Source organism: Papio anubis, chromosome 11, assembly GCF_008728515.1.
Source record: "Papio anubis isolate 15944 chromosome 11, Panubis1.0, whole genome shotgun sequence".
In the NCBI taxonomy this organism is placed as follows: domain Eukaryota; kingdom Metazoa; phylum Chordata; class Mammalia; order Primates; family Cercopithecidae; genus Papio; species Papio anubis.
In genome coordinates this window covers 29685221-29708965 of record NC_044986.1, presented here as the reverse complement: position 1 = coordinate 29708965, position 23745 = coordinate 29685221, and the positions used below count along the sequence as shown (strand labels likewise).

The following is a 23745-nucleotide window of genomic DNA, read 5'->3' as shown; positions in this document are numbered from 1 at the left end:
CCAAAGTGCTGGGATTACAGGCTTGAGCCACCGCGCCCGGCCCCTGTCCAGTGTTTCACAACTTTCAAGGCCTAAGGAGGGGGCACCTCCTCCAGAAAGCCCACTCTGATTTTGACCCCCAATGGCACGGAATGTTCCAATTCTGTCCCTAACACCTAGTGGTGCCCTCAAAGGAGCTGTCCAGTAGAATTCTCCAGGGTAACGGAAATAGTCTCTATCTGCCCTGTCCAGTATGGTGGCCACTGGCCACAGTGGCGCTGAGCACTCAAACCCTGAATTGTGGCCAGTATGACTCAAACACTGAATTTTCCATTTTGTTGAAATAAAACTTAGATTTAAAGAGCCAACATGGCTACTGGCTACTTTATTGGACAGTACAGTCCAGACTCTGACATGGTATGGCCAGAAGGTTTGCTTGGCTCCCACGGTGCTTGCGTGCGTGCGTGCGTGCGTGCGTGCGTGTGTGTGTGTAGCTGCCTAGGTTCAAATCCCAGCTCTGCCAGACAGATTATTTAGGGTCTCTGTCTTCGTTTATAAAGCACAGAGACTGAAAGGATCCACCTAATTGGATTGCTGGGGGATAAACAAGTTAATACACATAAAGCCCCCCGTGCACAGTCGGCTCACAGGGAGCACATGCACAGATCCTCCACCTGCTCCAGCTCCACCTGCCAGTCACAGGGTCCTGCGGCCAGCGCTGGTTCACCCTGGAGAGGGGAGAGGGGAGGAGAGGGAGGGATTCTGGAAGAGCTGTCACTTGCAGGGGAAATGACAGAAACAGCTAGGACAGAATAGGCTTGGCCAAAGGAGGGCACTGAGAGAAGGAGCCAGGAAGGTGGGGGTGGAGGCCACTGGAGGAAGAGCAGCATAGGAAGAAGCAGGGACATAGGCCTGGCTGGCCTCAGTGGGGTGGGCCAAGCCTTGGGGTGTCTGTACAGAGATGAAGAAACCCAGGCTCTGCAGGGTAAAGCCACTTTGCTGAGACCACACTGGTGGCTGGTGGCTGGCAGCACTGGGGGCGACACAGCTGGGGACTTCCAGCCCCATCTGAATGACTGTTATCACTTTCACATTCCCCCAGAATCCCTTGCTGCTGCCAGGCTGATGGGTCTCCCCAGAGGCGACAGGAGTGACAGCTAAGCCTGGTTCCCCCTCGCTGCTGGACCAAGAGGCTGATTTAATGAGGCTGTTCCACAGAGGGCAGTGGCTGCCCTGCTCCTCACAGCAGGCACTCAAAATGCAGGACAAAGGGGCTCCTGGCCAAGGGCCTGCGTGCCCAGGGATGGGGTGGCTCCCGGGCCAGCCTGGATGCAGGGTGGCCTGGGGGCTTCCCCAGGGTCTGCCAGAGCATACATGTAAAGGACGGGGTCTAGGGAGGAGTCCTGCAAGATGCCAAACCGGGTCCAGCCCAGCCTGTGGGGCTCGAGCCATGGGTTCCAGGCCTGGCCGTCTGAGCAGGCTGCATGACCTGGGTATGGCAGCCCTCTCTGTGCCTTAGTTTCCCTAATTGGGCTTCTGCAAAGAGGCCTCCAGCTCCAGGCTCAGACAGGCCTGTGTCCTGCTTGCAGCAGGGGGGCCATCCAGGAACCCTAGGTAATACCTAGGTAATACCTCCATGCCCCCAGCCTCCTCCAGCTGCCTTCCTGTCAACCCTGAATGCTCCTGGGCCAGCTCAGCTGCAACTACAGTAAAGGCCCTGCCTGCTGCCCACCAGCCTGCCCATTACAGGTCCCAGCAGGCCAGCCCTGGGCCGCCACCTCCATCCTCCACCAAGCAACCTCCCCTGAGCTTCTGCACCAAGAAGCCCCCCAAGGTCCCGGAGCAGGCTTATGCCCATGAGCCCCAAAGTACAGTGGCAAACAGGGAGAGGGAAGGGCGGGCGTGGGCCAGGCCTTGGTGGGAGTCACCACTGAGCAGCTCTCCCCACTCTGAGTGGGCTCTTCTTTCCCAAAGGTGGGAGTGGGAGTGCTGCTATTATTATTAATACTATTATTGAGAAGACCACTACATTTGTCAAGCATTTACATTATGCCAGGTGCCAAACTAAACCCTTGACACACGTCAGCTCATTGTATCCTCACTACAAGCCTATGTGGTAGAGTCCCTTATTATCCCCATTTTACAGACAAGAAATGGAGGATCAGAGACAGCATGTGACTTGCCCAAAGTAACACAGTTTGTGAGGGATAGAGATGGGATTGGAGGCCAACCTGGCTCAGTCTAGTGCTTAAATCCTAACCACCACACTGTTCATTTACCACCTTGTGGCTAAGAAGGACACATAAAATCCAGACAGAAAAGCTAAATGAGGAGTAGGTGGTGAAGAGAAAGGTAAAACGAAGGCAAAGACTCAGGGTCAGAAATACGCAAATGACCAGCCTGGCCAACATGGTGAAACCCTGTCTACTAAAAATACAAAAATTAGCTGGGTGTGGTGGTGTGCACCTGTAATCCCAGCTGCTCAGGAGGCTGAGGCAGGAGAATTGCTTGAACCTGGCAGTTGGAGGTTGCAGGGAGCCAAGATCGTGCCACTGCATTCCAGCCTGGGTGACAGAGCAAGACTGTTTCAAAAAAAAAAAAAAAAAAAAGAAAAAGAAAAAAAAAAGAAAAGAAAAAGAAAGAAAGAAAGACCCAAATGACACCACTGAGTTCTAGACTATTCCTTAGGGAGGTCACAACTTCAGGTCTGGCAGGATAATGTCCAACAGGAAGAAACCTGGCTAGTGACCCGCACAGTAGGTCACAGTGTCACAGTGTCCATGACCACATGCTCAGGAGATGCACCCTGGTTTCCGATGGTAACAGAGCATCCAGCCCGTCTAGAGCACCTGCAGCTATCAAGCTTCCTGGGCTGCCTCCTGGTGGTTCTGCCACTGGTGTGGCTGCCCAGTGGGTCAGTGCCTGGACTGCAGCCTGAGGATGGCCTGGCTTCACCAGGGCCGGTTTTACAGCCTCCTCTCGGCAGAGGTTTTTTAACTTCTGGGGACAGTGATGCTGGACCAATGCTGTCCCCAGCTGCCAGCCTAATGCACTTTCTGGCACCCCCCACAAACCTTGTTCTAGCACAGCACTCGGTTATTTCCTGTGTGGCTCCCATCATTCCCATTATGTCTTTGTCATTGCTTTGTTTGTCTTTCTTGCTCTCAACAGTAGGCTGCCTGAGAGCATGAACTGTGTGTGTCTTGCCAGGCCCAGCACAGGGCTGGTTATAATCTTGTTTCCTGAATGAATGCACGAATTCACTGACAACCAGTAACCAAGCTCAGGGCTGCCGGATGGTCTCGAGAGGCTGGTCAGACGCTGCGTCCTCCACCTGTTCTCAACCCCTCCCTGACAGGATAGGCAGACCCTGCATCTCCGCTCTCCCCTCCTTTCCCCCGGAGTAGAGCTCAGTGGAAGTGCCACTTCTTCCGGGAGGTCATCCCTGATTGTCACAGATGGGTCAGCAAGTGCAGACTGGGTTTCCTGCCTGTTTATGAGGATGGACTTGGCAGCAGCCCGTGGCCTCCTGTACTCCGTCCTCTCTGACATCATCTCGGGTTGTCATGGAAACCACCCTGACATCACAGTGGAGCCCGCATGCTCTTGCTAATGTCCTGCACTATTGCCTCACGTGTGTCTCTCTCCTTTGGCAGTTGGACTACACTGTCTATGGCCTCCTTCACCCCTCTCCCTGGCAGGGCTAAACTCTAAGAACAGAGTCTCGTGCTTAGGAAGCGATATTCCCTGGATGCTTACTATGTGCTATATTTCATTTTTTTTTCTTTTTTTTGAGACGGAATCTAGCTCTGTCACCCAGGCTAGAGTACAGTGGCGCGATCTTGGTTCACTGCAACCTCCACCTCCCGGGTTCAAGTGATTCTCCTGCCTCAGCCTCCTGAGTAGCTGGGATTACAGACGCCTGCCACCATGCCCAGCTAATTTTTGTATTTTTAGTAGAGACAGGGGTTTCATTGTGTTGGGCAGGCTGATCTCGAACTCCTGACCTCGTGATCCGCTTGCCTCAGACTCCCAAAGTGCTGGGACTACAGGTGTGAGCCACCGCATCAGGCGATATTTCAATTTTTTTAAATTAAAAAACATTTTTTTTAGAGACAGGGTCTTGCTATGTTGTCTAAGCTCATCTTGAACTCCTGGCCTCAAGCAATTATCCTGCCTCAACCTCCCAAAGTGCTGGGATTACAGGCGTGAACCACCCGGCCCAGCTGCTCACTGAACTTCATGTACATTATTTCAGTTAATCCTCATGGCCACCCACCAAGAGGAAAATGCTATCATTACTCTCATGTCCCAGAAGAGGAAACTGAGGCATAGTTGGTTAAGTCACTAGCCCAGTGGCAGAGCTGGGATTTGACCCCAGTGCCAGCTGACTCCTAACCATCATGAGCTTTTGTGTCTCTCTCTCTACCTTCCCACCTTCCTGCCCTCCTCTGCTAGGAAATCTCCAAGCCTGCACTCAAAGCCACCTGGCCCAGGCTCTCTCCCTCTCCTTTTGCCTCCAAACCCTCCCTCAGCACCCAAGTCCACTTGGAGGCCCAGATCCCCGGCAGCCTTCCCTGCACACCCACAGCCCCCACAGTCTCTCTTCCTCTCCAGTGTCCTTCTGTGCTCCTGCCTTGAGCACCTGCGTGGGACCTGCCTGGCCTCCTCAAGCTCAACGACCGTCCCTGGTACCCTGGGTCAGTCTGGCTGTTCTGGGACAAGGGACACATGAGCTGGACCTCCTCCATGCAGGCCTTCCTGATGACCTTTGCCGGCGCCGACCTCAGGCCTTGAGTGAATCATAGTCCTGTCTCCACACTCTTGTTACAGAAACTCAGCTAGTGACAAAGAGCCTCAGCCAGAGCCCCCAGGCTGGGGTGCGGGGTGGTGGGGACTTCCTGAGCTTCCCTGTGGCTGCCAGGCTCTTTCCTCTGGTTCCTGCAGCACCAACCAGTGGCTCCCTCAGTGGCTGCCTCAGTGGGAGGTTGGAGCCCAGGCCTCCCCAGGCGAAGGGCACCAGGAAGCCCGGGCAGTCACCCTGAGCACAGTGGGAAGCACAGGCTTTTTGGAAAGCTCCTCCGGCTATTGTCTGGGGATGGCCTGGAGGGAGGGGAAAGGGGTGCATGAATGTCCCAGCACCCCATCCCCGGGGAACAGCCTGCAGCCAGGAGCCGGTCCCTGCGAGATGATGCTTGATGACACCACACTTGGCAGCCCTGTCTTCCCTGCCCTGTGTCACCTTACTGATGCCTTCTGGTGTCACCTCCAAACTGCCTCAGCAGCAATCCTCAGCCTCAGATCTGCTTCTGGGAAATTCCAAACCAAGATGCCTGCCTTTCCTTGAATTATTTCCTGTCTCGGGCAGCACAAATTGTCCCCTGCTCCTGCCTATTAAGATCCTTGTGGCTGCCAGGACCTAGCCCAGTGCCCAGCACATGAGAGGGCCAGCATGGGGATAAAGCATGTCCCCCATCCTCTGGCTCCTGAGGCAGCACTGCAGTTCTCCAGGTGTCTCAGACCAGGTGACAGGCTCATGGGTGCCCTCTCCTGCTTGGGGTGGGGGCCAGGAAGAGGTGCCCCCGGTAATTAACCTTGAATTCCCTGGCTTGCAGGCACAGCCTGGTCTAATCTGCAGCCTGCCTCTGCCAAATTAAATCAGACCTGGCCACAGTCAAGCTCCTGCTTCTGAGCCATTCAGAGGAGCCAGCCCCTTCTCCCTGTCCATCAGCCAGGCTCCTACTGGAATCTTTTCAAGGGCTCAACCAGGCCTCCAGGCACCCTCCCATGCCCCGCACCAAGGATGCTCCGAATGCTCCAAGCCTGGGGTTGCTCTTGAAATCAGATGGGAAAGTTCTGAAAGCCAGAAAGAGCACTGGACTTGGAGCCAAAAAACCTGGTGCTAATCCAGTTTCTCTGACCTCAGGCAAACCATTTCCCTTCTCTGGACTGCACAACCTGCAAAAGCTGGGCTGGATGATGTCTGGGGAACTGAGCTCCAGAGGCTGGGACTAGGGGCAAACCCTCCCACCTTGTCTCTCACTGGGACACAGCAAGGATGGAAGGAGAGGCTGCTCCGATGACTCCAGAAACTGCAAACCCATGTAGCTGCAAGCGGAGTGATGTTTTGTGGGCACTGATGAACCAGCCTCTGGCACAGCCGCTTCGACAATAATGATAGTAACAACTGGTACCATTCATTAAGACTGCATGCTGGGCAGCATGCTAAGCCCTTGCCAAGCTTCATTGAGGGCTAGGATAGGTAAGAGGTTCTAGCCCATATTTGCCAGTTGTTGGCACTGCAAGTCACATGACCTCTCTGTGCTTCAGTGACTTAATCTGCAAACTGGGGAGAAATAACTGTACTCACTTCATAGGATGGATGCAAAAACCAGAGAATTAAAACATGTAGGTTGGCCGGGCGTGGTGGCTCATGCCTATAATCCCAGCACTTTGGGAAGCCAAGGCGGGTGGATCACCTGAGGTTAGGAGTTCAAGACCAGTGTGGCCAACACGGTGAAACCTTGTCTCTACTAAAAATATGGGCATGGGGGTGGGCACCTGTAATCCCAGTTACTTGGGAGGCTGAGGCAGGAGAGTCACTTGAACCCTGGAGGCGGAGGTTGCAGTGAGCTGAGATCACGCCACTGCATTCCAGCCTGGGTGACAGAGTAAGACTAGTCTAAAAAAAAAAAAAAAGGTAGTCTGGGCACAGTAGCTCACACCTGTAATCCCAGCACTTTGGGAGGCCGAGGTGGGTGGATCACCCGAGCTCAGGAGTTGGAGACCAGCCTGGGCAACAGGGCAAAACCCTGCCTTTGCCAAAAATACAAAAAATCAGCTGGGCATGGTGGTGTACACCTGTAGTTAGGAGGCTGAGGCAGGAGAATCGCTTGAGCCCGGCAGGTGAAGGCTGCAGTGAGCCGAGATCGCACCACTGCACTCCAACCTGGGTGACAGAGTGAGACCCCATCTCAAAAAAATAAAAATAATTTTAAAAATGTAAGTCACTTAGAAGAATGTCATCACATGGTGAGATACAGTAATCAAGCTCTTATTAGCTTTCCAGACCTCATAGTAACCCTATGCTGCCACTTCTATGGTCCCTATTTTACTCCTGGGGGGAACATAAGGCCCACAGAGAGTCATCCTCTCCATTTATTGCATTTACTGTGTCCAGCCTTCAGCTACCACGAGGGATACGGTAGATGCCTGGCGGTAATGTCTCGGCCCTCAGGGTGTGTGCAGCCTCTCAGGGAAGCCAGATGCTAAGGATTTAATTACCTCTGTGGTATATGTCACAAGTGAGACGTCCCAGTATTGGGGTGAGAGGTGGGGATGGCAGGCCCAGGTGTGGTGAGTAAGTGATGAGTTTAGGTGGGGTTAAAAGATTGCCTGGGAGGCCGTGGCAGGAGGATGGCTTGAGCCTAGGAGTTCAAGACCAACCTCAACAACATAGCAAGACCCTACGTCTACAAAAAATTTAAAAAATAGTGGGGCATGGTGGCATGTGCCAGTAGTCCTAGCTACTCGGGAGGCTGAGGCAGGAGGATTGCTTGAGCATAGCAGTTTGAAGCCACAGGGAGCTGTGATGGTGCCACTGCACTCCAGGACTGGGAGACAGAGAGAGACCTTGTCTCTAAAGATAGTAATAATAAAAAACGGTTGTCCCACCTGGCACATAGCTGGTGAGGGGCAGAGCCAGGATCTGAAGTTACACCTGTGAGTCCAAGGCCACCTCCCTTAACAGCTCTGCCACCTTCCTTCCCAGGAGCATCCCAAGAGGGAAAAATGATTATAAAAAGCCAAGCTGACAATCAGCAACTCATGCACTTTCTGTTGAACAGCTGAGCTACCAGAACACCTGGCATTTCCCTGGGTAGAAAGCTGGGCATCATTGTAGTGCAGCCTCTTGGCCTGTTGCCTGCACCTACTGGCCTTCTAAGAAGTTTTGGGGGAAGTAAGCATTGCATTTGAGGTGGGCTTCCCATTGACCTGGGGCACCTAACTACCTGGGGCTGGGGATGAAGTTCAGCGTGAACACCCAGCTGGGCCACTGGAATCAATAGGCAGGGAACGTGCCCACCGAGATGAACACCCTCCCCCTTCACCCTGGGTGCCAACTCAGTGGTTAGTCCACCTCAGAACTGCACTGGGAAGGCCAGGCGGGCCTTGTCCCTGGGCTACTGAGCAAACTGTGCAAGAGCAGTGCAGCAGCTGGAACTACCAGAGGGCCCAGAAATCACAGCAGCAGCAAGTGGGGCAGAGACTCAGTCCCTGGGAACATGCATTTCCTCCTCTCACACAGGAGCAGAGGGAAGGGATACCAACAGGTCTCCAAAACCTGGAGTTTGGCAAGAACATAAAATGTCCCTCTGGTGGCCGGGCATGGTGGCTCACACCTCTAATCCTGGCATGTTGGGAGGCAGAGGCGGGAGGATTGCTTGAAGCCAAGAATTTGCGACTAGCAGGGGCAACAGAGCCAGACCCCGTGTCTATAAAAAATTAAAACAAAAAAATTTTCCTGCCATGGTGGTATGTGCCTGCAGTCCTAGCTACTTTGGGGCTGAGGTAGCCTGGGACGTCAAGGCTGCAGTGAACCGTGATTGTGCCACTGCACTCCAGCCTGGGTGATGGAGAGAAACCCTGTCTCAAAATTAAAAAACAAAAAAAAAGTAAAGAAAATAACCCCAAAACCTCCCTCTGGGATCTTTTAAGGGAGTTGGAAATGTTCTAAAATTGGATTGTGGTGATGGTTGCACAACTGTAAAAGTATTACTAATCAATGAATTAATTGTACACTTAAAACAAGTACATATTATAACATGTAAATTATACCTCAGTAAAGCTGTCTGGGGGAAACGCTCCCCTGGCTCTGACCACTGAGCCAGGCTCTGGGCCGCGTGTCCTGGGTGGGGTTTTGCACGTAGCCATCTGCGTGCCCTCTGGACTCATGACTCCCCATGTGCCAAATGGGCCATTCATGACAGAGGGTGTGGGGGGCTAAGGGCTTAGTCTGTGGTTTGGGAGTGGGAAGCCTGGTTTTCTGAGTGCTTCTAGAACCAGTTTCCCTGTGTCTGTTCCATCAAAGGAGCCTGTACCAGCCAGGCAGCACCCCTCCTCAGAGGCCTGAATCCTCCTGGGACAGGAAGCCCCTCCTTGGAGCTCCTGAGGCTGGGGAAGGGTCTCGACAGGCTGCCCTGGGAGGCCTGGACCAGACTTGGCAGTCTCAGTAAACCTGGTACTTTTTCAGGGATGTGGCCCAGCAGGAAACCTGGGTTCCCCTTAAAAGATCCCAAATGTGGCACATGCCCTCAACTCTACCTTCAGCCCCCGTGAGGACCATGGCAACCACAGGGTCCTGATGCAGTTATTCTGCCCTTCTGTCCGATGAAGGCTCCCATCCTGAAGTTTGGAGCTAGTTGCCCCAGCCAAGGTTCAGGTGCTTCTCACTTCATCCTCAGCTCACCCACATTTGGGTTGTGGACTTGGAGCTGAAGGGCAAGGGCATGAATCCAGCCTCTGACACTTCCTAGCTGAGAGGCAAGTCAACCAGTCTCAGCCTAAGGTCCCTCATCTGCAGAAAGGAGCGTGGACCTCCCAGGATTGTACGGATGCTCAAACAAGATAAACTATGCTCAAGGGTCCAGCACGGCTTTAGTGCAGCATCGGCCAGAGGCGGGGAGCTGTAGTATCCGATATGGCCATGGGGTGGAGCCAGATACACATGTATCTCATGAACTGAGGGATTCAAAGTGACCCAAAGTTACAGGCGTGCCCAAACTCCAATCACCCTCAAGATCCAACTTATAGAGCCTGTGAAGGGGAAGGAGTCACAAGGTCTCTGGATGCTTGTCCCTTTCATCTCAAACTATATCTATGAATATCTCCCATTCCCACAGACATCCAGCCCCACTCTAGAGCCTGGACTATTGCGATAGCCAACAGGTTCTGCTAGGACCTCAGAATATCAGAGCCAGGAGAAAGCCCAGAGACGCCTAGGCTCTGCCCGTTTACCTGGTGCTGAAGTGTAGCAATTGTTACTGACCACCTCAGGCCTATCTCCTCTTGGCCTAGCCCTAGCCAAAAATCCCTTACTGTCACGGAAGATGAAATTTCTTTCAATCCTTGAAACACAATCTCAGGGACTCCCTTTGGCCTGGACGCCCTCCTCTGCCACTCTCCTTGAGTAGTGAGCTCTTGCTTTAGTCTCAGCCTGAATGCCACCTCCTCAGGGAGCCTTCCTGAGCACCTGAGCAGGCTGGCTTGTTGCTGTGCAAGGCCCTGCACTTATTACAATCAGTTGTTCTTTTTCTGCCTTCCCCATTATCAGCAGCTGTTATAAGCCCTGTTTTATAGGCAAGGACATTGAGGTTTTGGGAGTTTAAATAATTCCCAGGCCACACGGCAGGTGGGGGAGGAGCCAGGGCTTGCAAGAGCCTATAATGCACTGCTGCCTCCTACGGAAGCAAGCCAGGCCCATGCCATGCTACCCTCCCCCTTAGACCACCAGGGCCCCGAGAGCCAGGACTGAGCTACTCCTGCAGTCCCGGGCCTCACGTCGAGATGATCTAGAAACACTTGCATGAACACACACCTCCTACGAAGATGCAACAGAGGAAGCCTGGTCTCAGTGGCCGAAGACCCAGGTTCTAGGTTCAGCTCTGCCTTAAGCTCCCCATGGAGGGGTAACTACCCAGGGACTAGGAACATGGAGGGTAGTGATAACCAGGCAGGGGAACCAAGACCCACCTCGAACACAACATAACAGCAAAGCAGGCCTCGGCGCCGAGGCTCCAAAGGGCTCTGTAGGCCTTCCTTGGGGGTGAGACAGTGGGCACGTGGGGGCCTTGAGGTTTCAGAGAACATAGAAAGCACAAGCCCAAGAAATTAATGGGGGACTCAGTCTACCTCCACACACTCCTGCACCAGGATACCCTTCCCTGCCACCTTCCTCCCCACCCTGCAGAAAATACTGTGCCAGGCCTGAAAACAGAGTCATCCTCTCTCCCTGGACATGGGCCTCCCAGGCGTGTACTCTGTGAGCTGGGCTGGACTGGGGCTGTTTGAATCTGCTTCCCTCCAGCTCGCCGACCCAGCATGACGGCTGAGCCTGCAGAAGTCCTTGTTCCCCACGGCCAATGCCCCTTTCAAGTGGGTTGGACACAGCTTCCTGTGGGCACTTTCCTGCCACCTGCCCACCCAGGTTGAAGGGGGCATAGCAGGGGATGGACAGGGTTTATTTATCTAACGTTCTGTTCCCTCCCTCAGCCTTCCAAAGCTCCGAGGTCCAGCTGGCCCTCCTGCCCATCAACATAAAGAGGCTATTTGTGCAGTAGCCAGTGGCAGGGGGCTGCAAGGACAGTGTGGCCCATGTCCCTGGCCAGATGGGAGGTGGCAGGGCTTTACAGAGTACACGGAACCATTTTGATGATGGATGTCTGACCAGAACGCAGCCAGGCATGTATAGGTGGGCTTTCTACCCCAATCCCCCAGGAGAGACAGGGACATGGGATGCCCTGGAGTTTCCAACAGCCTGCGGGGTGGTGGGGGCAGCCTCACTCCACAGGCAGCACCAGCCCTGGCCAGGACTCCCAGAGCAGAGAGGGACTCAGTGAGACGCTCCTCTCCCAGCTCTCACCTTCAGCTCAGCCAACCCCATTCCATTCCCCCAGCCTTTTCAGGGTGGCTACTCTGTATCCAGGCCTGGGCAAATGGAGGAAACGGGAAGAAAAACAGAAAATCCCATTTCCTGAGCTTCCATGATGGGCCAAGTACACTAGGGGCATTTTCTACGCATTTGCTCCCTTGAACCTCACAACCATTTTGCCACGTGTACCATGGGGGCCTTGCACAGATGGGGAAACAGACCAGAAGAGGAGAAGTGAGCCATTCAAGCTCACAAGCAGAGCTGGGTGTTCCCACGGTTGCCACTGCAGTTAATTTAACTCAATTCACAATTTCAGCTTTAACCCTTGAGGTGATTAGCCTATGCGGTCCCTGGCATACAGCTGGCACTCAATAACTACCTGCAGAGTGAAGGAAGGCTGCTGTGGAGACACTCCAGTGCTCTGTCCACAACCTTCCATTTGCCTCCCAGGAAAAGGAGGGGAGTGGGAGGGTGTATGACTCAGTGCCCAGTTTGTGATCCACACACATCATCCCAATTCATTCTCCACAGTGCGGGAGCAGTGACTCCGTGTGACTTACAGAGAACGGAAGGCCACACTGTCAACCCACAGCAATCCTGCTGGTGAGCGGGAAAGCCTGGACTCTAACTCAAGAGGCTGGCAGCCAGACACAAGCCGAGCAGTCGCCCTGCCTTCCCGAACAGGCCAGACCTGGCATTCGACTGAGACTGGGGACGTGGGGCTCCTGGAGGAGACGCCCCACATTCTCAGTGCTATTCCGGCTGCACTGCCACATACACCACCTTGGCCCTCGTCTTCCTACTGGGACCCCGAGGCAGGGCTGGCAGAGTCCATCTGTCCTCCTGGGCTCTGCTTCTCCCAGGCGAACGGCAGCAACAACCTCTGTCCGCCTCACTGGACTCCCCACAATTTTACCATCACTCCGAGATGAAACAACTATCCCCAAAATACAAATGAGAGGGGAGGGTGAGAAAGCCATGCAGAGGAGAGTGTCTTCTCGAGTCTGACCTCCTCCCACCCCAGGCCCCAAGCAGCACCTGCTCCTGCCCTGGCCCTCCTTCCCTGGCAGCCTCCCTCAGCGTCCTAAGCCAGCCCCTCTGCCACCTTAACCAGCCCGGCCCAGTTCCCAAACCTGTGCTCTGGCTGGAGCAGGCCTCTCGCAGGATGGCCTCCCCTCTGGCCTGCCCTGGGGTTCCCTGCAGGAGGCAGGTACACTGGGGGTGGACTCTGCCCCCGGGGAGTGTTGGGGGCCCCTGGCAGGCAGGCTGAGGCAGGGATGGTTCTGGCCTGGCCTTGGCCCATCCGCCTCTCACCCCAGGTCCCTTGGAACATTGGGGCATTGTTCTACTGTACGACAGAGGGTGACTCTGTGGCCCTGGGATGAAGAACAGAAACCAGTTTAGCAGGGCTCTCTGCTCCTCCCATGCAATGTCAGGAATTTAACCAGGATTCTGGCTGGCTTCAGCAGGAAGAAACAAGCCCAGGCCGAGAGCAGCAAGTGGGAGGTGACCGTCTACCCACTGTGTGGGCCCACTATGTGTCCCATAGTGGGTAAGAGGTGGTACCCAGGCCAGTGGGCTGGTAAGAGGCCTGAGAAGAAGGATACTAAGTAAGTGACAAGAGCAGGGCAGATCAGCTCAGCCCTGGCCTCAGTTTTCCCCTCTGTGATGCGGGTGCACCAAAGGCATGTGTGCCCACCCTGCCCACAAGCTTGGACCACCAGCAGCGGTCAAGGAGGCTGCAACCTCAGCCCTGAGGTTGCAAAGGCAGCCTTGCATCTCCAGAAGTGGAGAACGTGTGTGTGTATATGGGGGGAGGTGATGTGGGGCCTGCTGCTGCTGTGCCCTCCCACCTGGGGCCACCATGATGGGGACAGGAAACACTGGCCTTGGCAGTGCTGACACCATGCCAGGTTTGTTTGGCACTTTATGTGTGCGAAAGCATCATCCTAACATCTACCTTCGGAGGCAGCAACGATTCCCACTCTACAGGTAAAGGAAACTGAGGCACACACAGGCCTTGCAATTTGCCTGAGGCAAGTGGCAGAGCTGGTCTCTGACCCCTGGCCCCCTGACTCTGGAGAGGCTGAGAATCCTCCTGGCTCTGCTCCCCTGAGGTGGGCAGTTCAATGTATAACTCTCTTAAATGGCCTGGCTTTATTCTGGCACAGTTGGGCAATCACCCAACACATTAGGTGCCAGGTCCTGGGGGTCCAGAGATGTGGGTTCCTTGGTGGGGAAAGATGCATAAGCAGATCTGAAGGCTGCCAGGCTGCCAGCTCTAGGGAGGGCTTTCTGGAGGAGAAGCTCAAGCTGAGTCTGGAGACAGAGTAGGATGCAGTCCCAGAGCGAGTGGGGAGGAGGGGAGAGTGCTCCTGGTAGAGGGAACCATGGGGCAGGGCATGGAGGCTGGAGACAAGCTAAGAAAAGAATGAGGGCATGGCCACTGGGCCAGGAGGCTGCAGAGACGCAAAGGTGGGTCCCAGGGCCCTACGGTCAGATCTTTCTCCCACCAGAACTGCATCCTCCTGGGGATCTGCAGACAGAGTTCCTAGTGTTCGCTTTAAAGACTTTTCGATTCCTCATTTCCATTGGATGAGAATTTAAAACGGAACACAAAGAGGCATTTCTGGGTCACGCAGTTGACCACGTGGTGAGTCCTGCTGGGCCAGCTTGGGCCTGCCTTTAGCTCCTGTTTGCCCTTGTTGACACCATATGGGAGGACTGCATCTCGGGGTGAGAGGCCTTGCCTATGGAAGCAAGGGATTCTCAGGAGATCGGGCAGAGTAAAGCGAGGGGGAGCTGAGTCAGTAAAGTGGCCTCAGGACACTGCCAGGAGGCAGCTCATGCTCACAGCAGCGTTATCTCAGCTACTACGGAGGGTGTCTCTTGGTGTGGCTTCCATGTGTGTGGTTTTTTTTGTTTTGTTTTGTTTTGTTTTAAGATACAGGGTCTGTCTCTGTTGCCCAGGCTGGAGTGCAGTGGTACAATCATAGATCACTGTAACCTCAAACTCCTGGGCTTAAGCAATCCTCCTGCCTCAGCCTCCTGAGTAGCGAGGACCACAGGTGTGTGCCACCCATGCCTGACTCATTTTTTTTTCTTTCTTTCTTTCTTTTTTTTTTTTTTGTAGAGATGGGGGTCTCACTATGTTGCTCAGGCTGGTCTCAAACTCCTGGGCTCAAGCAATCCTCCTGCCTTGACCTCCTGAAGTGCTGGGATTACAGGCGTAAGCCACCGCACAGGGCCAAGAGCATGTCTTTATCTGCCTTCTTTAGGATTTGGTGACCAAGGGTCTCCTCATCCCAAGCTGTCACATGGCTCCCCAGAAATTCACACAGGAAAGACCAAGAAACTACATCAAGCTTCTCTTGCCCACCCCTGCCCATTGACCCCTCATGACTGCTGGGCAAAGGGCTGGGGGCTGGGGGAGCTGGAGGGGCCTAACAGAACTGCACCCAGGCTCCAAGCCCTGCCTCTCCACTTGGCTGCATGGCCTGGGGAAGCCAGGTAACTGCCAGCAACTTCACTTCCCCATCTGCTCAACGGGGATAATAACACCACCTTCGCGGGCAGCCTAATATTTAAATGAGTATTTAAATAAGCATTATGTACAGTACAGAAGAGGGGACCAATACAATAAGGCAAACACTCTTCCTTTTTCTTCCTTTTCCTTTCTGCTCCCCTACCTCCAGTCAGGACACACACACACACACACACCCCCCTATTCAACTGCTGGCTTTCCAAGAACACACTGCTGGAGGCCAAATGTTTGTGTCCCACCTAAATTCATATGTTAAATCCTAATGCCCAAGGTGATGTAGTAGGAGCCGATGAGGCCATGGTCACTGGCCCTCATGAATGAGATCAGTGCCTTATAAAAGAGAACCCAGAGAGCTTGTTTCCCTGTCCACCAGGGTAAAGATAACTATCTATGAACCAGGAAGCAGGCCCTCACCAGACACGGAATCTGCTGGTGCCTTGGTTTAGCACTTGCCAGCCTCTTTCATAAGAACTGTGGGAAATTTATTTCTGTTGTTTATAAGCCACCCAGGCTATGGTATTCTGTTCCAGCAGCCTGAACAGACTAAGACACACACCATCCTCAAAGGATAACATCAAATGGGTTGAGGTGGGTACCCACCTGCTCTGGCTGGGGTGGAGGTGGGGAGAGGTGCTGCTGAGGAGGTTGGGAAGGCACAGTGGGTGTGAGCTGAGTGATGGGTTGGGTCAGGGCTGTGGTTAGAACCGTAGGTCTGGGGCCAGCCTGCCTGGCTTGGATCTTGGCCCTGCACCTGCCAGTTGGGTGACTTTAGGTGAGCTGCTTCATGTCCCTGAGCCTTCAGCTCCTTGGTAAAATCATGTCACAGTCATACTTACCATGTAAGACCATAGTGAGGACTGAATGACAACAATCATTCATCCAGCAGAGACCCTCTGAGACCCTGCTCTGGGACAGGCACTGTTCTGGGTGCTGGGGATACAGCTTTGTTCTGTGAACAGAACAAAGACAAGTTCCCACTCTCCTGGAGCCTGTGTTTCAGTGGCAGGGACCAACAGTAAAAACAGCAAGTGTCTTAGTCCGTTCAGGCTGTTACAGCAAAGTACCCTACACTAGGTCATTTCATTTGCTTTTTTTTTTTTTGAGATGGAGTTTTGCTCTGTCACCCAGCTGGACTGCAGTGGTGCGATCTCAGCTCACTGCAACCTCTGCCTTCTGGGTTCAAGCTATTCTCCTGTCTCAGCCTCCCGAGTAGCTGGGATTACAGGCATGTGCCACCACGCCTGGCTAATTTTTATATTTTTAGCAGAAACGGGTTTTTGCCATGTTGGACAGGCTGATCTCAAAGTCCTGACCTCAGGTGATCCACCCGCCTTGGCCTTCCAAAGTGCTGGGATTACAGGTCTGAGCCACCACGCCCGGCCACACTAGGTAATTTCTTAACAACAGAAATTTATTGCTCACAGTTCTGGAGGCTGGAAAGTCCAAGATCGAGGCATCAGCAGATTTGGTGCCCAGTGAAGCCTGGTCCCCACAGATGGTGCACTCTGGCTGTGTCCTCCCATGGCAGAAGGGGCAAATGCTGTGTCCTCACATAATGGAAGGGGCAAGGGCCTTGCTGGAGCCTCTTTCATAAGGGCACAAATCCCATTAACCTTCCTGGGGGTGCCGCGTGAGGAGGCAAAACCACCATGGCTGCTCTGTGCCAAGCTCATCAAAGGTGTCCATGAAGAACATCCTTTCTGTGCAGGGCCAGTGGTCTGGAAGAGCAACCGCTAGCCGACTCCATGGGCCTGGCTTTCCGCCTGCAGAAGCCAGCGAGCGGCCTGGGATCAAAGCCGAGGAGCTTGGGCCTGTTGCCCACCTCCCCCACTGAGTCTGGGCTGTGACAGACCTTGTCTTCTCTGGAAGATGGAAAGGGAAGACAGTCCCCCGCCCCAGCCCCCATGAATTCTCAACGGACCCTGCAGCAGCACACTTGAAAGAAGTCAGGGGTTATCTGCAAAATTCCAATTAAATCCACCGGCTTTGATAATTTGATAAGCCACTCCACAGTCGCCCCAGAGTCAAAATACGCTGTTACTCGATCCTGTGTTTATGTTCTAGGCTGGAGGGAAGGGAGGCGCACAGTGGCCTGGGAAGGTCCAGGCAGCCGGAGTGGGAGGAGTTGCAGGCACTAGTCTGACACATCGGCAGCCTGTCAGCCGAGGGTCACGAGCAAGGTCTGGCTCTTTTGTGACAGGCACACTCTGCAGTGGAACACAGGTCTCTCTTGGTGGGTCCTGGAGGCAGAGCAGAGACAGGCCGGCCCAGGGGAGGGGAAGCCCCTCAGAACTGCCTGGCCACAGCTGAGCTCACTTCCTGAGCCTCAGACCTGTCCTGGGGCTGGAGGCATTCCTGTTCCCAGGCCCCTAACTTGCCAGACCAGTGGTGACCTGGCCCACGTAGCCAATACCACCTCAAGAAAGAGGCAGATAACCCCTGCTGGCCTGGTGGCGGAGCGGCCAAATGCTTCACAGCCCCTCCCTGCAAAAGTCAGGCAGGGGCGGAGCGCGCACACATTCCATTCTGTTCCCCAGCCGTCTATGAACACAGGCGTGGAGCACTTCCTGTGCACCAGTAGCACCTGGCCGGGTTATTTGAGTAAACCCTCTTGACCAGCTCATGAGTTCTGCATTATCTCGTTTCAGGGAAACAGAAATGCAGAGACGTTGAGCAAATGGCCAAAGATCACCGAGCCTTAAGTGGCAGGGCCTGACCCCAGAGCCTGACCCCACAAAGCCATGGCCTGCTGCCTCACCAACAGCCAAGAGTCTCGTTGAGCCTGGTTTCCACTGTTCCTCAAGGACCTCCTAGAGGTGGGCAAAAGGCTAACTTAATGCTATGAATGAAGTGAGGCCAATGGATTCAGGTGACTGGCAAAGAGCAGGTTTGGAGGCATGGATCACAGGCAGGGTCAGCTGCTTTTGTGGCGATACACTTGCTGCCTCCACCATCGATGATCCTGATCCTTTTCCCCCATGGCGGGGCACACGATCACGGGGGATTCCAACAGCCACCCACCTAGGGAGGAGCATCTCCTCTCTCCCCATGCAAGGACAGAGAACGAGAGGCTTGGAGAGAACATCACAGCTGGACACAGGCAGGGTCAGGTGAGGACCCAGGGATACTGCTGCCAGGCTCAGAGCCTTCCCTTGCCCTGAGGCAAGGCAAGGATAAAGAAGGAAGGGGCAGGTGCGCAGAGAGGCGGGGACAGAAAGGAGACACTGAGGAGCTTCAGGACCACAGTTCCCAAACCAGCGAAGCAGGCAGGAGAAACAGAAGAGTGTGGGCTTCTGCTTGCAACCTGGAAGTTCTGGGTTCAAATTCCTGCTCTAGCTGTGAGCTCCTGTTTTCTAATCTGTAAAGTGGGGATAAGAATATACAAGCCCTGGCCGGGCGCGGTTGCTTATGCCTGTAATCCCAGCACTTTAGGAGGCTGAGGCAGGCAGATCACTTGAACTTAGGAGTTCGAGACCAACCTGGCCAACAAGGTGAAACTCCGTTTCTACTAAAAATACAAAAATTAGCCGGGTAGGGTGGCATGGCCTGTAATCCCAGCTACTAGGGAGGCTGAAGTAAGGGAATTGCTTGAACCTGGGGAGGTGAAGGTTGCAGTGAACCGAGATCACTGCACTGCACTCCAGCCTGGGCGACAGAGCGAGACTCTGTCTCAAAAAAAAAAAAAAAAAAAAAAAAAAAAGAATATACAAGCCCTGGTACAAACCTCTCCTACCTCTCATCATCTGAGTTTCATGGATAACCCTTGGAGGTAGCAAGAACAGGGTTTCATCACTATTCCCTTTTTACAGATGGTTCCCTATTTCTCACTATTCTTTCTTTTTAAATTTTAAATTTTTATTTTTTGTAGAGACAAGGTCTCGCTATGTTGCCAGGGCTGGTATTGAACTCTTGGGCTCAAGAAATCCACCTGCCTTGGCCTCCCAAAGTGCTGGGATTACAGGTGTGAGCCACTATGCCTAGCATCTTTTTTTTTTTTTTTTTAATTAGCTGAATTTAAGATTCATCCCCGTTTCTCTCTAAATGTAGAAACTTCGGCCAGCACTGAGCCACTAGGGACCACAGAGAAGCTCGGGGAAGTTACGAGGGATCTGCCTGGACATCACACAGCTAGTAGCAGCAGAACTGGGATGTGAACTCAAGACCTTGCATCCTATACCTTGTAGCTTTCCACTGCTTCACACTGTGAACCAAGTTACTGATAAGCTCCTGATGGTTCACAGTGCTTGCTTCTTGCTTGAGGCAGCCATCAATGAAGATGGCCTTTGCTAGGCCAGGTGCGCCTCGGAGCTGCATTTTCCTCCCTCAAAATGCCCAGGCCACTTCAGGCTATTAGTCTTTTAGCAAGCATGAAGAGAGAAGGGTCCCTTTAGGCAGGACTGCCATGTGTGGGTGTGCAGGCCACATACGCTACAACCTCATGGGCATATTCAGAGAAAGTGCAGTGTGAATGGCACCTCCAGAGCCATGCAATGCCCACCTTCATCTTCAGGCTTTCTCCTCCCCATCACCAGTTTCCACCTGCCTCTCCCCACCTGGCCCAGAGAGTTTCTGTGTCCTACTCTCTCCTTTCCCTCTGTAGTAGCCACCCCATCTGCCTCTCCCTCACCCATCTGGTACTTTAAGCTTCCAGGGGATAGCCATGGAGTGAGGTGATTCATCATCATCCCTTTAAGTCCTCTCCCCAACCCTCTCTCTTACCCAACACCCCTCCTTGCCTTCTGCCCACCAGCTCCTAGGTGGGAACTGGATTTTTCTCTCCAACGAGAACCTATGCTGGGGACTGTAGGTGAGCAGAACGCTCTGAGCAAGAGAGCATGGCCATCTGGATGGAGTTGGGTCCTGTGTGTGAGAAACTAGCATGGTTGGGTGGGCCATCTTGACCACCAGCCCAGAGCATCCCAGTTTCAGAGAGAAAAAAGACCTGCATGGTTCCCCGCTTCTCTCCAAACATGGAAACATTAGCCAGCACTGGGCCACTAGGAACTACAGACTTAGGTTCAGATCTTGGCCTGTCTCCTGTCAAACCATCTGCATGACTTTGGGGGAAAAGCACCTGACCTCACCAAGCCATGGTTTCCTCCTCTGTAAACAGGACTATTGAATATGATAATGCCTATCATAAAATGCTATACATAAAAGACACTGGGTAAATTCATTATGATTTTTTATGATGATTATAAAATCTGTTGGAGCAGCCCAGGACTGCTGTTATTCGGCAGGTGAGTTTTCAGCTTGGGCAGTGCACACTGGGAGCTCTGCAGCCATAACAGCAAAGAGCAAGGACTGTGCTAGCCCTGAGCAGTCTCAATGGCATGTCCATTATATTTTCTGTTATCTCATCTGCTCCTTGTAATAACCCTGTGAGTCAGAAAGAGTTTGTAGGAAAATCTGCTCCACAAATGCAGAGACACTCTCGCTTTGCAGCCCTGGGGTAAAGGAAAATGAAGAGTGGGCTCTGACACTAGGAGCCTGGGGAATAATGTCCCCCATTCCTTTGGACCACTGTTCTTTAGCTCGGCTGGCCCTGCTAGCTCTCCTTCTGCTTGTGTTCCCACAGCCTCAGCCTCCCCAGGCTGACCACCGCTTTAGCCCACGCCTCCCTAGCACATGGGAGAGGCCTGAGTTATTACTTACTCTTTTGGAGGGTTGACATCCTCGGGTCGAGCCTCAAAGAACCGGAAGACTTCGTCACACTGTGAAATGTGTGGGGGCAGCCGGACAAGTGCCTGTGGAAAGACAGGAGGAAAGGGCATTAGGTGTGATGAACTTGGGAACAGGGAAACCAAGACAGTGTCACCTTGCACCAACAGTGACAGAGAGGATCAAGAACTGTGCCATGGAAGACATGGTCAACCAGCCACCCATCTGTCCACCCAGAAAACTAATCAACAAATCAACCAATCAAATAACGAATGAAACAACCAAACTTCCTTCCTTCCTTCCTTCCTTCCTTCCTTCCTTCCTTCCTTCCTTCCTTCCTTCCTTCCTCCCTCCCTCCCTCCCTCCCTCCCTCCCTTCTATCCATTTCTCTCGACTAACTAGCCAGCTAACTAACTGACCAACTAACCAACCAGCCAATTAATCAACAAACCAACAAGACAACAACAAAAAAACTCTAACCAGCTATCCAATCAACCTACCCATCAACCATCCAGTCAACCAACCAACCAACCATCCAACCAGCCAACCAACCATCCAACCAGCCAGTCAACCAGCTTAAAAAAAAAAAAAAAGACCACTGAACCCTGGAACCCTGGGTCTTAGGGTCCTCAAGAGCTAGTCATTCTGCTGGAACCCTGAGGGAATTCCCTTCTGCACACAGAGTAAGTCCAAGATCCCTAACCCAACAGTCCAAGGTCATATCCTCCCAGCCTTGTCTCCCACTAGCCATGCTCCAGCTACACCAGGCATTCACACTCCCTAAACACTGACCACAAAATTAATTATTTCATGACAAAGTTGATAATTGCTGCCAAGGACAACACAGCACTATGATGGAGTTTGATAGAACCCAAGAAGATGTGGAAGATGGGGAGCCAGTGTTTCACAAAGGACTCTTTAAAGCTAAGTTCTGAAGCACGGGTAAGAATTAACTGGTCAAGGTGGAGGTAGAGCGATCAAGCATGTTGGTTCCAGGAGATGAATGAAGGCCAGTGTGGCCTGAGGGCCCAGAGCAAGGGAGAAGGGCCATAGGAGGTAGGCTGGGGCATGACTAGCAGGGCCTTGTTTCAGGCCAAGCTGAGGATGCCTGGAGAAACAATGTAAACTGAAGAGTGTGGAAAGGTTTCTTAGAAGAGTGGGCATGAGCATGGCTAGTGGAGTTTGCAGGGTTTGGACAAGCAGAGAGGAGCAGTGGGCATTCTATGGGAAACAGTAGTCATGGCAAGTGTGTGGGCCAGCTGGGAGCTTGTCATCTAGGCATAAGGAGAGTCTGCAGCTGGAAGGTGATGCACTAGGTCAGGAGGTAGTCAGAGTTAGGCCGGGCGCGGTGGCTCATGCCGGTAATCCCAGCACTTTGGGAGGCCGAGGTGGGCAGATCCCTTGAGGTCAGGAGTTGGAGACCAGCCATGTCCAACATGGAGAAACCCTGTCCCTACTAAAAATACAAAAAAATTAGCCAGGTGTGGTGGAGGGTGCCTGTAATGCCAGCTACTCGGGAGGCTGAGGCAGGGTAATCGCTTGAACCCAGGAGGCGGAGGTTGCAGTGAGCCGAGATCACGCCACTGCACCCCAGCCTGGGCGACAGAGCAAGACTCTGTCTCAAAAAAATAAATAAATACAATACAATCAAATAAAAAGAAGGTAGTCAGAGTTCATGCTGCACACCAGCATGCAGGACCCTGACCTGGCCAGGTCTGACATGGAGGGGTTGGGGGTGTAGGGTGAGGCCAGGTATAGCCCCGCTTTCTGGGCCCCTCAATTTAGTATGGGGAGAAATGCTGGGGCAAGGAAGGATCCCTTGGTCCAAACAGACAGGAGAGAACACTGCCAAAGCAGGGCTGAGGGACGGGGGACAGTGAGACAAGGGCTAGAGCCAGGAGAAGACAGAAAACCCAGGACTGGAGGAGTCAACAAACACAGGGCTTGTGAGACACTCCTGATGAGAAGTCCCCCGGTGTGTAAGACACGACCCTGTCCCATGCCCCTGCCTCCCGAAACCTCGCACACCACGACCAGCTTCAGATGCAATGCCTGGATCCAGCGGCTCCTGGGCCAAGTACAGTGAGTCTGTGAGTGTCGTTCCAGGAAATCCTCACGAGGGCACAATTCCCATCCCCATACTACAGGTGAGGAGACGGAGGTGCAGGGAGACCACGTGGCCTGCCCACAGGCACCCCTGGAGGGTGGGGAAGACTCACTGGAAGGTAAGCTGCCGGCAGGCAGGGATTTTAATCTGTTCGGTTGACTTCTGTGTCCCCAGATCCTAGTAGGGTACCTGACAGAGCAGGCACTTGATTAATACTTGTTTAAAGAAATGAATGAATGAAAAATGGATAAGGTAGTGAAGGTTTCCGTGTCTATAAGCCCAATATCCAATAGCCATGGGACATGATAGTGGGGCAAAAAACCCACATATAATCTTAGGTTGCACCCATAGAATGATAATATTGAGGAAGAGGAAAGTAATGGTTTAGCTGTTCTCTGAGCTGGTTAGATAACAACGCAAGTGTGCCATCTAGCACCACGCATCCTATCAAGATGGGCCCTTCTCGATGCCAAACCCACACCCAGGCAAGATGAGACAAGACCAGACCATAGCAGATAAGAGAGCACGATGTAACTCCCAGTCATTCCTTTCAGGGTTCACGGCTCTCCAAGGGTCTCTAACATAACACATCTCCATCAACAGGCAAGAAACAGAAAAGGAAAATTAACATTAAATGAGCAGTTACGTGTCAGGCCCTGCCCTTGGCCCCTTGACTCCTCCAGTCATCCACCAAACAGTGAGGGCTTTGCAATGTGTGCTGCATATGGGGCTGTGCCTGGTTTTACAGGGATGAGAGAGAGCAAATCTAATGACATGTCACCCCATTTTGTCCTGGAGGTAGAC

General features: G+C 53.2%; 1 protein-coding gene across 8 annotated transcripts in view; it reads right to left on the bottom strand.

The window, feature by feature from the left end:
- SH3PXD2A (SH3 and PX domains 2A) overlaps window positions 1–23745 on the bottom strand; it is a 255824-nt gene that overhangs the window by 106771 nt on the left and 125308 nt on the right. For all 8 annotated transcript variants that reach the window (XM_017944296.3, XM_003904217.4, XM_017944298.3 and 5 more), the window contains one exon: window positions 20829–20920. In XM_017944296.3, coding sequence (XP_017799785.1) covers window positions 20829–20920 — 92 coding nt within the window. The remainder of the gene's footprint in view (window positions 1–20828; window positions 20921–23745) is intronic.